At 44.4% G+C, this 14,444-nt stretch overlaps 1 protein-coding gene across 1 annotated transcript in view; it reads left to right on the top strand.

The window, feature by feature from the left end:
* Nucleotides 1-1,181: 1,181 nt before the first annotated feature.
* The window catches only part of gsta.1 (glutathione S-transferase, alpha tandem duplicate 1), a 32,025-nt gene continuing 18,762 nt past the window's right edge, over nt 1,182-14,444 (top strand). The window contains exons 1-3 of the mRNA XM_055636189.1: nt 1,182-1,316; nt 5,298-5,395; nt 13,691-13,742. Of these exons, the coding sequence (XP_055492164.1) occupies nt 5,312-5,395; nt 13,691-13,742 (136 nt within the window). The 5' untranslated portion in view covers nt 1,182-1,316; nt 5,298-5,311. The remainder of the gene's footprint in view (nt 1,317-5,297; nt 5,396-13,690; nt 13,743-14,444) is intronic.

Here is a 14,444-nt window from a genome sequence, read left to right as displayed (position 1 = left end):
CAGTTGTACAGGGCCCTAGTGAGACCACACCTGGAGTATTGTGTGCAGTTTTGGTCCCCTAACTTGAGGAAGGACATTCTTGCTATTGAGGGAGTGCAACGTAGGTTCACAAGGTTAATTCCTGGGATGGCGGGACTGTCATATGTTGTATGTCATATGACTGTCATATGTTGAAAGAATGGAGCGACTGGGCTTGTATACAGTGGAATTTAGAAGGATGAGAGGGTACCTGATTGAAGCATAAGATTATTAAGGGATTGGACATGCTAAAGGCAGGAAACACCTTCCCAATGTTGGGTGAGTGCAGAAGTTTAGGAATATGGGGTAGGCCATTTAGAACAGAGCTGGAGAAAATCTTTTTCACTCAGAGTTGTGATTCTGTGGAATTCTCTGCCTCAGAAAGCAGTTGAGGCCGATTCTCTGGATGTTTTCAAGAGACATAGGTAGATAGAGCTCTTAAAGATAGCGGAGTCAAGGGGTATGGGAAGAAAGCAGGAACAGGGTACTGATTGTGAATGATCAGCCACGATCACAGTGAATGGCAGTGAAGGGCCCTCCTCCTTTTAACTTCCTTCTCCCCACCAACCACTACCAGGTGTGAAGAAGGGTTTCCCTCCCAAAACGTTGCCTATTTCCTTCCCTCCATAGATGCTGCTGCCTTTTGTGTACCTTACTCCAGCATTTCTTCGGTTTAAACCACCATCTGTAGTACACATAAGATGAATAAGAGATTTTTTTTGTTTTAAAATGGGAAAAGAACGGCAGACTGCCACGTGCAGTGCCTTACTTGGATGTGTCTGAAGTCTTGGAGCTTGACTTCCCTACAGTGATCCTACAAATGGTCTTGGAGGTTTAGTCTAGCAGGGAGAGTAGCTACGTCATATACCCTAGACCGGCGGAGCGGTCCTCTTCTAGGGGGCCATCCTCTGCGACCGAGCGCTGGGCTTCGGGAGGGACGCTGTGGAGCTGTGAGGGAAGGGGGGACACCCGCCTAGCCAGCCAGATCAGCCGAATCAACCCTAGCGATCAATGGGGTGACAGATGTCGCAGCCAGATCGCCCTCACACCCGAGAAATACTAGGTGCTCCATCGCTTTATAAAGCACGGATCGTCGAGTCACTTTTAAGCTGTGGTGATGGTTGCTTTCCCGTGAGCCTTCGTGCGTAGGTGGGACGAGCGGCGGCGCTGATTGGTCGGCTCCTGCAACAAGTCTCGGTGCAGCAAGTGCTTGCAACAAAAGATCATATAGTGTAGCAATAGGCTACCAACTCTTTGCTTGCAACAGTTGGTGCGGGAGCGACGGAGTGCGGGACACGGTGAGTGTGCGTGTGGGACAGGGTCTACCAGAGAGGGTGGGCGTGCACACTTGGGGATCTGCAGCGGTTATAAAACTCTCTTTCTGTTTTAGTCTGACCTGATGAGTTGTTGCAATTACTTTTAAATCTTCCTTCCGTCCTGAAAATTATCTGAGACTTTGATTTGATCTCTGGAGCTTGTTTGTGCGTGCCCTTCTTCAGACATTGCTGTTATTATTTTGCTAGCATGATACCAACAACGAGAATTGGAGGGATCATGGTGGATGAATTTAATGTTAAAGGAGAGAGTGAAAGGCCTGGAAGTGAAGAGGATGTTTTCACTAAGAGGAGAGTATAGGAGCAGGGGCAACAGCCTCACAATAAAAGGATGTACCTTCAGGAAGTAGAAAAGGAGACATTTCTTTACTCCAAGTGTGGTGAATCTAAGGAATGCAATATCAGCATTTTTAATTGTCATTGTCAGTGTACGGAGACAACGAAATGCATTTCAAGCGGAGAACAAGTCAAAAGGTGTTAAGGCAGAGATTGACTTGTCAGCGGTTATGGGGAGAAGACAGAAGAAACGGGTTGAGGGGGAGAGATAGATCAGCCATGATTGAATGGCAGAGTAGACTTGATGGGCCGAATGGCCTAATTCTGCTCCCGTCACTTATGAAGTGTGGTCTGCTGCTGGGTGCCATAGTGAACAATGCTGAGGTTGCTGTCAACTTGGGGATGGTGGGAGAGTCAGCAGCTTCCCGCTTGCTCCTGAGGGTTGCTGCTCAATAAGGCTGAGCCCCTGGGGGCTGGACCCGGCTTGAGTTGGGGGAAGAAGTCCCAGCTGTTATCAGGCAACTGACCCATTCTACCAACAACGAGAGAGCAGCCCTAACCCTAGTTACTATCTACCTCCTAAGAGACCCTCAGACTATCTTTAATCAGACTTTCCTAGTTTATAAGTTCTATGAGCCAAATTAGTCAGTTGGCCGATCGAGTCTACTCCACCATTCAATCATGGCTGATCTACCTTTCCCTCTCAACCCCATTGTCCTGCCTTTTCCCCATAACCCCCCGACACCCGTACTAATCAAGAATCTACCAATCTCTGCCTTGTGCTAAACATTATTCATGCTATTCCCTTTATCATGTTTCTGGCATAATTGCAGTTACATATTGTCTTTGCACTGACTGGTCAGCATGCAACAAGAGAGGTTTTCACTGCACCTCGGTACATGTGACAATAAATTAAACTCAAGCTAAACCCGCCAAGCTATCCAGCCACTCCTCTTCCATTGACTCCATCTACACCTCATGCTGCCTGAGCAAGGCCACCAGCATAATCAAGGACCAGTCTCACCCGCTCTTCTCCCTCTTCCATCAGGCAAGAGTTATAGAAGTGTGAAAACACACACCTCCAGATTCAGGGACAGTTTCTTCCCATCTGTTAACATCAGGCAACTGAGCAATCCTCTCACCAGCTAGATAGGTCCCAACCTCCCACCTACCTCCATTGGAGACTGTCAAGCTATCTATAATCGGACTTTATCTTGCACTAAACATTGTTCCCTTTATCCTGTGTCTGTACACTGTGGACAGCTTGATTGTAATTATGTATAATCTTTCCACTTGACTGGATAGCACGCAACAAATAAATGCTTTTCACTGCACCTCAGTACACATAACAATAATCTCAATTTACTGCCTCGGGCTTGGTCCCACACCCATCTTCCCCCGCACTAAACATCACATCCTCAGCAGCCACCACTGGTTATTCATTTATTAGATAAACCCAACATCGCCATGCATAACTTTCTGCAGCTTCCCTTACCTGATCGCAATCGGTAGCAAGAATGTCACTTCTAGGATTTGTAAGAATGAAATTTCTAGCACCGAGACAAAAGGGAAACTTTAACTTTACCCGTTTTAACCCACTGTACAATTTCCTGAAATATTAAAACATAATGATCAATTCCCTCTTCAAACAGAATTGCAACATCAGAACAAGGGGTGTGGCTGAAGCTAAAGAGTTCATTCAGAAATCCAAGGCTTGGAAAATGATTATGTCAGTAGATGAGTATAGGGGCCATTTAATCAGTTATTGAAGTAGAATTTTTTTATGAAGCAAATAATTCTCATTTAGAAGGACAGCACAGTGGCACAGCGGTACAATTGCTGCCTTACAGTGCCAGAGACCCTGGTTTGATCTTAACTATGGGTGCTATCTATAGAGTTGTACGTTCTCCCCGTGACCCGTGTGGGTTTTCTACATGTGCTCCGATTTCTTCCCACACTCCAAAGATGCACAGGCTTGTAGGTTAATTGGCTTCTGTAAATTGTCTCCAGTGGGTAGGATAGTGCTAGTGTACAGGGCGATCGCTGGTTGGCGTGGCTGAAGGGCCTGTTTCTGCACTATCTCTAAACAACTTGCTGCACGAGTTGAGAGTCAAGTGTCTAATTGTCATTACTGATAACTCAACAATTAAATTCTTACTTGTGTAACAACCTTTAGGCACAATAAGAGTAGATAACAAATAAAAATTACAATAAATTAAAAACAGTACTATTGCAAAAAGCCCACAGTCCTTAGTCCAGTCAAGACAGTTCATAGTGTAGTTTGCTACAGGATACTGTAAAAATGTAAAGTAAACCCATCTATGGTTACAACAGCACTTTTATTTGTCACATGTACCGAGGTTCAGTGAAATTCATTTTTGTATACAGTTCATTTCAAATATCACTATACATAAGCTCTTAGATACATCTTGGGGTGGGAGATTGCAACTTTCACGTGTTCCGCCCTGTTTCGACAAATGCAATCAACCTGGCGTGCACAATCAAATAGAACAAGTTGTCCTACAATTTTAGGCTGTGCACGCCATAAGCAAGTTTAGAAGAAGAAGATACATCTTAGATAAGCATATCAGATACAGTACATATATAGCTGTGGCACTAAGGGCACTATTTTCAAGTCCCAGTTTGTAAGTGCAAGGTTCTATTGAAGGGTCCCAACCTGAAACATCACCTGTCCATATTCTCCAGAGACGCTGCTTGACCTGACGAGTTACTCCAGCATATTGGGTTTTATCTTTGGTATAAACCAGCATCTGCAGTTCCTTTTTATTATGTTATTATTTTCTTCTTATCTCGTCTTCACTGATCTCAAAGTGAAGCCATCTATTATTTTCTGAATAGAATTAAGCGTAGTTGGCCTGGTATGTTCAGAGTCACTCTCCAAGGGGGTCTGCTGACTGTACAATCAGTTTCAAGTTCTATGGGTGGTGCAGCGGTCGAGTTGCTGCCTCATAGCATCTGAGGCCTGGGTTTAATCCTGACCTCGAGTGCTGTCTGTATAGAGTCTGTGCCTTCTCCCCGTCATCACTCTCCCCGTCTCTGGGTGCTTCATTTTCCTCCCACATCCCAAAGACATGCAGGTTTGTAGGTTATTTGGTTTCTGTAAATTGTTCCTAGTGTGCAGGATTTTGTTAGTGAACATGGTGATTGCTGCTAGGCAAGGACTCATAAGTGATAGGAGCAGAATTAAATCATTCGGCTCATCAAATCTACTCCGCCATTCAATCATGGCTGATCTATCTCTCCCCCCCTAACACTGTTCTCCTGCCCTGACTCGGTGGGCCAAAGGGCCCGTTTCCACACAGTATCTCTAAACAAAATTAAATTAAAGTCCTGGGGAGAGAGGCAACCAGAGAGGTGTGACCAGAACTACTCCATAGACATATAGGTTGGTAGACTAATTGGCTTTGGTAAAATTGTAGACTGTCCCGAGTGTGTAGGACAATGTTAGAGTGTGAGGGTTACTGGTCGGCACGGACTTGGTGGGGCGAAGGACCAGTCTCCGTGCTGCATTTCTAAACTAAACAGTGTATGGACTAGCAAACATAGATTACGGTGCGATCTGTGTCCCAATGCCCATTTAAAGTACAGACAGGCGAGGGAGGCAGGGTGGGTTGTTGCTGCTGAACTCATTGTCTGTTCTGTTTCCAGGAAAGGATACCACCATGTCGAAGCCCAAGCTGTATTACTTTAATGGAAGAGGAAGAATGGAGTCAGTTCGCTGGCTTTTGGCAGCTGCTGGTGTAGAGGTTGTGTACATGATGATCTGATTTTTACAAAGTGTTGTATCCAAGTCAATTCCTATTTCAGCATAATGGCGCAGCTGGTAGAACTAGAGACCAGACACGAGCCCAACTCGCCTATGCCCCATCTAAGCTAGTCCCATTTGCCCATGGTTGGCCCATATCCCTCCAAACTCTTCCTATCCATGCACCTGTCCAAGTGTCTTTTAAATGCCCGGCATCATGGACTCAGTGTGCTGTCTACACGGAATTTGTGAGTTCTCCCTATGACTGCGTGGGTTTTCTCTAGCTGCTCCGGTTTCCTCCCACACTCCAAAGACGTACAGTTTAGATTAATCAACTTCGGCAAAATTGAGGATCACTGGTCAGTGCGGATTCAGTGGGCCGAAGGGCCTGTTTCTGCGCTGTATGTCTGAAGTTTAAGCTAAATGTAAATGTGCATGTCTCGGTTACCTCATCTGCAGCTCGTTCCATATAGCCACCATCCAGCTGATCAAGATCCTACTGTAATTTTGGATAAACATCTTCATTGTCTACTATTATACGTTGTTCATTATTATCTGCAAATTTGCTAATTATGCCTCATCTTCTCATCTAAAGGCACAGCCTCACATGGGGTTCAATTGACCTCTGTTGCTGTTTGTGGAGAGTTTGCATGTTCCCCCCTGTGACCAAGTGGGTTTCCTCTGGCAGCATCGGTTTCCTTCCGTATCCCAAACATGGCGGCATAGCGGTACAGTTGCCGACTTACCGCGCCAGAGACCCGGGCTCGATCTCAACCCTGGGTGCTGTCTGTACGGTGTTTGTACATTCTCCCTGTGACTGTGTAGGTTATCCTCAGAGTGCTCCGGTTTGCAGGTTGGTAAAAGTTGTAAATTGTCCCTAGTGTGTAGGATAGTGTTAGTATACAGGGCAATCGCTGGTCGCCTCGGACTCAGTGGGCCAAAGGGCCTGTTTCTGCGCTGTATTTCTAAACTAAACATGGGTTTGTAGGATAATTGACCTTGTGTGCATAGACTGAATGAGAAAGTGGGATAACATAGAACAAGTATGAACAAGGGATTGATGTTCGATGTGGGCTCAGTGGGCCTGTTGCCATGCTGCACCTTTCAATCAGTAACTAAATGTTAACAAAATGATTGTATTTAAGATAAACTTCACCACTTGCATCAATACAGTCACCAGGCTTTATGGCACTGATTGTCTGCAACTATTATTCCACACAACTTATCTGGGTTCTATTTGGACCATAGAAACAGCCATTAAAATGTAACCCATGTTCTCCAGAGATGCTGCCCGATCTATTGAGTCACTCCAGCACTTTGTGCTTTACACAAGATTCCAGCATGTGCAGTTCCATGCATCTCCTTTAACATTAAACTTATGTTCATAGGTTCTAGGAACAAAATACAGCCATTTGGCCCTTCGAGTCTATTCCGCCATTTAACCATGAAAGATCTATCTTTCCTTCATAACCCCATTCTCCTGTCCTCTCCCCATAACACCCTTACTAATCACAAATTTGTCAATCTCCACCTTAAAAATAACCATTGACCTCCACAGCCTTCTGTGGCAAAGAATTCTGGATTTGCCACCCTCCAACTAAAGAAATTCCCCTCATTATTCACCTTGATCCCTGTAAGGAAAGAAGAAAAAACAAACCAGCAGCCAGACTTGCAATTACTGTGCAATGAGACCTTGATTGGAAAGTCAACTGTAAGCAAAAGTCCTTAATTTGCAATTAATTGCCTTCTGATTAGGCTGCTCCCAATCAATACCACCTTGCATTAACTGTTGCAAAGCAAAGGCAGTTCAAATAAGAATTTATCTCAACTTCAAAATGTCAGATCAGTGCTGTGATTAAATAAGTTTGCGAATCGTTCAGAATGACGGATATTCGCAAACTTATTTCCAGCCCTGATGCACTGTGCTAGGGCAAAAGGGCAGAGGAACCGGAATGGTGTGTTAAAAGGGCAGAGGAACCGGAATGGTGTGTTAAAAGGGCAGAGGAACCGGAATGGTGTGTGAAACAATTGCAGTACATCAGAGGAGATTATCACCAAAGATCTTATAGCGAAGTTATAAGATCTTTGATTATCACCCTCCCAGGCAAAGCCAACATTAGTTGTCGAGTTACTGCCTGCATTAAATCCAAGTTGTGCACGCCCTGTTCTCCCCTCATCCCTAGCAAAATATAATTACAATTCTCAAATTGCCAGATGCAGTTAATACTGGCTCTGCTCTCAGATCACGTGGATTAAAGATGCAACAAACACAGAGCCTCTGGTTTGCCCCAATGGAGGATAATAACCCAAAATCAAGTGCCAAGGTAAAGGCTCACGACTTATCTGTGCAGTCGGTGAAATGAACGCCCACCCCGTTGAGAAATCGCTGCAAAGAGTGTTCTCAGTTTGTACTATGAACAAGCTCAATGCACTGTGTTGGTCCCTGAGATGTTACTCTGAGACTGCAAAATCTCTCATCCCATGACGTGGCAGAGAACAGTATTGAGATTCAGAACACGCTTGCCACACGTCCAGGGCAGCACAGCGGCGAGCGGTAGAGTTGCTGCCTCACAGCGTCAGGGACCTGGGTTCCATCCCGACTATGGGTGCTGTCTGTCCATACGTTCCCCATGTGACCGAGTGGGTTTCCTCCGGGTGCTCCGGTTCCCTCCCACACTACAAAGACATACATGTTTGCGGGTCAATTGCCTTCACTAAAAATAAAGCAAATTATCCCTGGTGCGTAGGATCAATGGCGGACTGGCCAGGGTGTCAGCTTGCCCGATGGCAGGTGGGCCCCTGATGAAGTGATGGCAAGTGATGGCAAGTGGGCCCCTGTTAAATGATAGCATTGTAGTTGTGGGTGGGCCCCCTTAGTCTCCTGGCAACCAATATTTTTAGCCCCAGTCCGCCACTGCGTAGGTTAATGCTATTGTGTGGGGATCGCTGGTCAGCATGGACTCAGTGGGTCAAACACATTTCCGTGCTGTATTCCTAAAGTCCACATTTTACAATACATGTTCTCCGTGTGACCGCATGGGTTTCCGCTGAATGCTCCGCTCTCCTCCCACACTCCAAATCATGTGGGTTTGTAGGTTAATTAGTTGCTGTAATGTTTTGGTTCTAATATGTAGAACTAAATGGGATAATATAGAACTAGTGTGCTCAATCGTTGACGTGCACTCGCTGGCCACAGGCTGTTTACAGCTGACAAGTGTGAATGTTAATTTAGGTTAATTGGTCACTGTAAATTTGACTGGAGTGCACAGTGTAGGGGATAATGTAGAACTAAACAGCTTAATGAAAAACTACTGTGATAGATGGCCTACGTGGACAAAATGGGCCAACAGGCTGTATCTCTAAACTAAATATACTACACAAATGCTGTGTACAGACCTGCACACTCCAAACATCTACCACACCCCCAGTTCCAGGAAACACAGGTAGGCATGGTTCCAAGAAATTGGGCAATGCAGAGGGGAAAATGCCGACAATTAAGATGTCATCAGTACACTGTAGGAAGGAACTCCAGATGCTGGTGAAACATCACCTATTCCTTTTCTCCAGAGATGCTACCTGACTCGCTGAGTTACTCCTGCATTTTGTGTCTGTCCAATCTTTCCTTATAGCTAATACCCACTAATCCAGGGCACCAGGTAGGACTCCAGTAAACCTTTTTGGCACCAGGTAGGACTCCAGTAAACCCTTTTTTGCACCATTTCTAAACCTTCCACATCCTTTCCTGCCTTGAGCAGACCAGAACTGCCAGGGAACTATATGCCAGTGAACCACCCTTCACTGGTAGGGAAACTACTGGAAAGAATTTTGAGATAGGATTTACAGTAAATCCTCATTTTTACAACTGCACAGTTGGTGCCTTACAGCACCAGAGACCCAGGTTTTATGTCTATGCATCTTCAGTGTAAACCAGCATCTGCAGTTCCTTCCTACACAAATAACCCTGCACACTGTTCAACAACTAACACAAGTGAAACCCGTTTGTAGTTCTTTACCAACAGAGAACATTTATGGACATCCACTGAGCAAAGCAAAGGATTTCCAGCACACAGTCCATTAGAAAGCATACAATGAAGGCAACACAATAACTTCACCACATATAAACAGGTTACTTATTCCAAAAAAGCAAATAGACAAGATGGCTGCATTTAAATGGTGCAATGAGATTAAATGCTTCACTTACATGAATCCAGTCACAGAGCTTCATACACTGCACAGTGTGCAGCTGCTTTTCCACACGAGTTGTCTGTGCTCTGTAAGGACCCTAGAAGCAGTCATTAAAACTCAATCTGCATCCTCCAGTGATGCTGCCTGACCAATTGAATTACTCCAGCACTTTGAGCTCCACACAAGAATCTAGCACATGTCGTTCACTGCCTTCTTCTTCTTCTTTGGAGTTTTACGGCAGCCGGCATCCACAATGTTGCATTGTTACCACCTTCTGGCTTCACTCCACAGTCCTCATGTCTTTACTTTATATCCTTTTTTATAAGGCCAGAGGCCCTCAAGAAATTAAACAACAAATTTACTCCTTTTCCTTCCCCTCCATACTCTAGAATGTTCTTTTCTGATATATCTGTCATTCCAATTTTCTTCATTTCATTGATCAAAACTCTTCTTTCTGTTGCATATCTTCTACATGCAACTAGAGCATGCTGAACTGTTTCCGGCTGATGGTCGTTCACTGCCTCTCCTTTAACATTGAACTTATCCACCTCGATCCCAAAGAGGAACGACCAAACCCCAAGCCTGGCCTGCAATTACTGTGCAATCAGTTCTTGATTGGAAAGTCAGCTGTGTGGCAAAGGGCCTTAATTTGCAATTAATTAATTTCTGATCAGGCTGCTCCCAATCAATGTGTGCAGGAAGGAACTGCAGCAGCTGGTTTAAACCAAAGATAGACACAAAATGCTGGAGTAACTCAGTGGGTCAGGCAGCAACTCTGGGGGGAAACAAAAAAAACCCAACAAAAAAAATACAATAGGTGATGTTTCAGGTCATAGAAACATAGAAATTAGGGGCAGGAGTAGGCCATTCGGCCCTTCGAGCCTGCACCGCCATTCAATATGATCATGGCTGATCATCCAACTCAGTATCCCGTACCTGCCTTCTCTCCATACCCCCTGATCCCCTTAGCCACAAGGGCCACATCTAACTCCCTCTTAAATATAGCCAATGAAGTGGCCTCAACTACCCTCTGTGGCAGAGAGTTCCAGAGATTCACCACTCTCTGCGTGAAAAAAGTTCTTCTCATCTCGGTTTTAAAGGATTTCCCCTTTATCCTTAAGCTGTGACCCCTTGTCCTGGACTTCCCTAACATCGGGAACAATCTTCCTGCATCTAGCCTGTCCAACCCCTTAAGAATTTTGTAAGTTTCTATAAGATCCCCTCTCAATCTTCTAAATTCTAGAGAGTATAAACCAAGTCTATCCAGTCTTTCTTCATAAGACAGTCCTGACATCCCAGGAATCAGTCTGGTGAACCGTCTCTGCACTCCCTCTATGGCAATAATGTCCTTCTTCAGATTTGGAGACCAAGGTCGAGACTCTTCTTCAGATTGAGAGTGAGGGGAAAGGCATTCGGGTCAAGACCCATCTTCTGACAATGGGCCTCAATCCAAAACATCACCTATTCCTTTTCTCCAGAGATGCTGTCTGACCCACTGAGTTACCCCAGCATTTTGTGTCCACTCCCAATCAATATCACCTTGCATTAACTGTTGCAAAACAAAAGGAGATTAGATAAAAATTTATCTTGATGCCGAAGAAGTCGGGTCAATGCTGTGATGACATAGGTTTGTGAATGTCCTTCACTCTGAACCTGTTACAGTGAGTAAATACTTCATGACATTCTAGGCCTGTTCATAAGTGATAAAAGCAGAATTAGACCTTACGGCCCACCAAGTCTACTCCACCGTTCAATCACGGCAAATCTATCTTTCCTTCTCAACCCCATTCTCCTACCTTCTCCCCATAACCCCTGACATTCTTACTAATCAAGAATCTATCTACCTCTGCCTTAAAAATATCCATTGACCTGGCCTCCACAGTCTTCCGTGGCAACGAATTCCACCAATTCACCATCCTCTGACTAAAGAAATTCCTCCTCATCTCATTCCTAAATGCATGTCCTTTTATTCAGAGGCTGTGACCTCTGGTCCTAGACTCTCCCACTAGTGGAAACATCCTCTCCACATCCACACTATCCAGGCCTTTCACTATTCAGGTTTCAATGAGGTTCTCTCCCCTCATCCTTCTAAACTCCAGCGAGTACAGGCCCAGTGCGGTCAAATGATCATCATGTGTGCCCACTCGTTCCTGGGATCCCTGTTGCATTGTCGGTTGATAAGAGAAGGGCAGAGGAAAAGGAATGGTGTGTGAAATGATTGCAGTACATCTGAGGAAATTATCACCCTCCCAGGCATAGTCAACATTAGTTGTTGAGTTATTACCTTCATTAAATCAATGCCGATTCCTATCAAAATGTAATTACAATTCTCAAATTGCCGGATGCAGTCATTACTGGCTCTGCTCTCAGCTTACATGGGTTAGAGATTCAACAAACACAGAGCCTTTTGTTTGCCCCAATTGAGGTTACTAATCCAATATCAAGTGGCAAGGTGAAGGTTCACGACTCACCAGTACAGTTGGTGAAATGGACACTCTGCTCATTGAAAAAGCTTTGCAAAGTGCGCTCTCAGATAAGATAAGAATTTATCTTAACTCCAAAATGTCAAGTCTGTACTGTCGAGGTAATCCAAGGAACAACTATAGGCTAGTAAACCTCAATTCGCTGGTAGGGAAACTATTAGAAAGAATTCTACGAGATAGAATTTACAGTAAACCCTCATTTTAACAGACCCCTTTATACCGGCACAGTGGTGAAGTTGCTGCCTTACAGAACCAGAGACCGGGATTCAATCCTGACTACATGTGCTCTCTGTACAGATTTCTCCAGGTGTTCTGGTTTCTTTCCACACTCCAAAGATGTACAGGTTTGTAGGCTATTTGGCTTTGTTAAAATTAGAAATTGTCCCTAGTGTGTGTAGGATAGTGTTAGTGTGTGGGGATCGCTGGGCGGCGTGGCATCGGTGTATCTCTAAACTGAACTAAAAGGCAATGGGGTCGCTTGGTGAGCAGGCATAGATTTGAAAGGTCAATATTACTTCCTCCTTTGATGAAATGAAATGCCACAAGACACAGGAGCAGAGTTAGGCCATGCGACACTTTGAAATATGCATCCAATATTGGTCGCTTATTAGGTAAGGTCTTTGCATTAAATGGATAAGATTAGATCAACTGACTTCAGACTTTAGAGATACAGCGTGGAAATAGGCCCTTCAGCCCACTGAGTCCATGCCGAACAGCAACCTGTACACTAGCACTAACCTACACACCAGGGACAATTTACAGAAGCCAATTAACCTACAAACCTGAACATGGAATGAAACCGGAACACCCAGAGAAAACCCACCCAGTCACAGGGAGAATGTACAAACGCCATACAGACACACCCGGTCTGAATCGAATTTGGGTCTCTGACGCTGGTAGGCAGCAACTCTACCGCTGCGCCATAGTGTGACTACATTACTATAGACAAGAAAATCTGTCTTTGCAGTTATTGTAGGGGTTGATTCAACATCAGTCATTCACTAACAACTAATCTTAGAATTATTCTCCTATGGAATTTTTCATCAGTTCCGTAGTGCATGATCCAGAAGGGGTCCAGAGGAAGAAGTGATTGTTATTCAAACAATGATGTGGTAGTAATTGAAGAATGTTATGATGATGCTGTTTTATGGCTTCTGTGGTTTAGATCAACACCAACAAACTTTATACATGTTATTCCCTTTATCATGTATCTGTACACTGTGGATGGCTCGATTGTAGCTCAACTGGTTAGCATGCAACAAAAGCCTTTCACTGTACCTCAGTACATGTGACAATAAATTAAACTAAATATTAAATTCCCTGAAATTTTGAGAGAAACATTTATCAGTTTGAGATACTTGGGTGAAAAGTTCAAAGTGGTCAATAAATATTCATGTACCTTGGGGAAAGAAGATGTGAAAAGCGTTTGGATAAGAGAGGTTTAGAGTGATAAGGGCCAAATATGTTCAAATGGGACAAGCTCATTAAGCATCTTGGTCGGCATGGACGAGTTGGGCCGAAGGGCCTTTTTCCATGCTATATTTCAATGATTCTGTTAAGGAAAAATCTGACCGACCGCATGTTCGATGCATTTTCAACAACTATATTTTGTTGATCTTTCTTTTCAGTTTGATGAAGTATTCCTTGAGACCAGGGAACAGTATCAACAGCTACTGAAAGGTAGGAAGATTCTACTCGGAGTTACTGGGCTGGAAGGGTGTGTACGCTGTGGCTGGTGTTTGGGGATAAGCCGGTTCTGAAACGCTCACTGATTTATCAGTGATGTGACATAAACATCTGTGCAGTCACTGGATCCGGTCTCACCTCGGCCACTCCCTCTTCTCTCTCTCCATTCATGCAAGAGTGGAAATCATGGAAGTGTGAAAACACACACCTCCAGATTCAGCGATAGTTTCTTCCCAGCTGTTTTCAGGCAACTGAACCAACCATTCGCTAACTAGAGAGTGGTCCTGACGTCTCATCTACCTCATTGGAGACACTCGTACTATCTTTAATTTGGACTTTACTTTGCACTAAATGTTATTCCCTTTATCCTATATCTGGCCAGCTTGATTGTAATTATGTAGTCTTGCCACTGACTTTACAGCACACTAAATATTGTACCTTAAGATATGTGACATTAAACTTAACTAAATTCTTATAAAGCTGCATCATGACTTCCCGACTCTTATCTTCAGTGTCCTTCGCAAGGAGTACAATTAAACTAAACTAAACAGCTGGTAAAAGAAGGGTCTTGGTCCGAAACGTCACCCATTCCTTCTCTCCAGAGATGCCGCCTGTCCCGCTGAGTTACTCCAGCATTTTGTGTCCACCTTCAGTTTAAACCAGCATCTGCAGTTCCTTCCTGCACAACTGGTAAAT

Source organism: Leucoraja erinacea, chromosome 5 (assembly GCF_028641065.1).
Source record: "Leucoraja erinacea ecotype New England chromosome 5, Leri_hhj_1, whole genome shotgun sequence".
Lineage (NCBI taxonomy): Eukaryota > Metazoa > Chordata > Chondrichthyes > Rajiformes > Rajidae > Leucoraja > Leucoraja erinaceus.
This window is presented reverse-complemented; position numbering and strand designations above follow the sequence as displayed.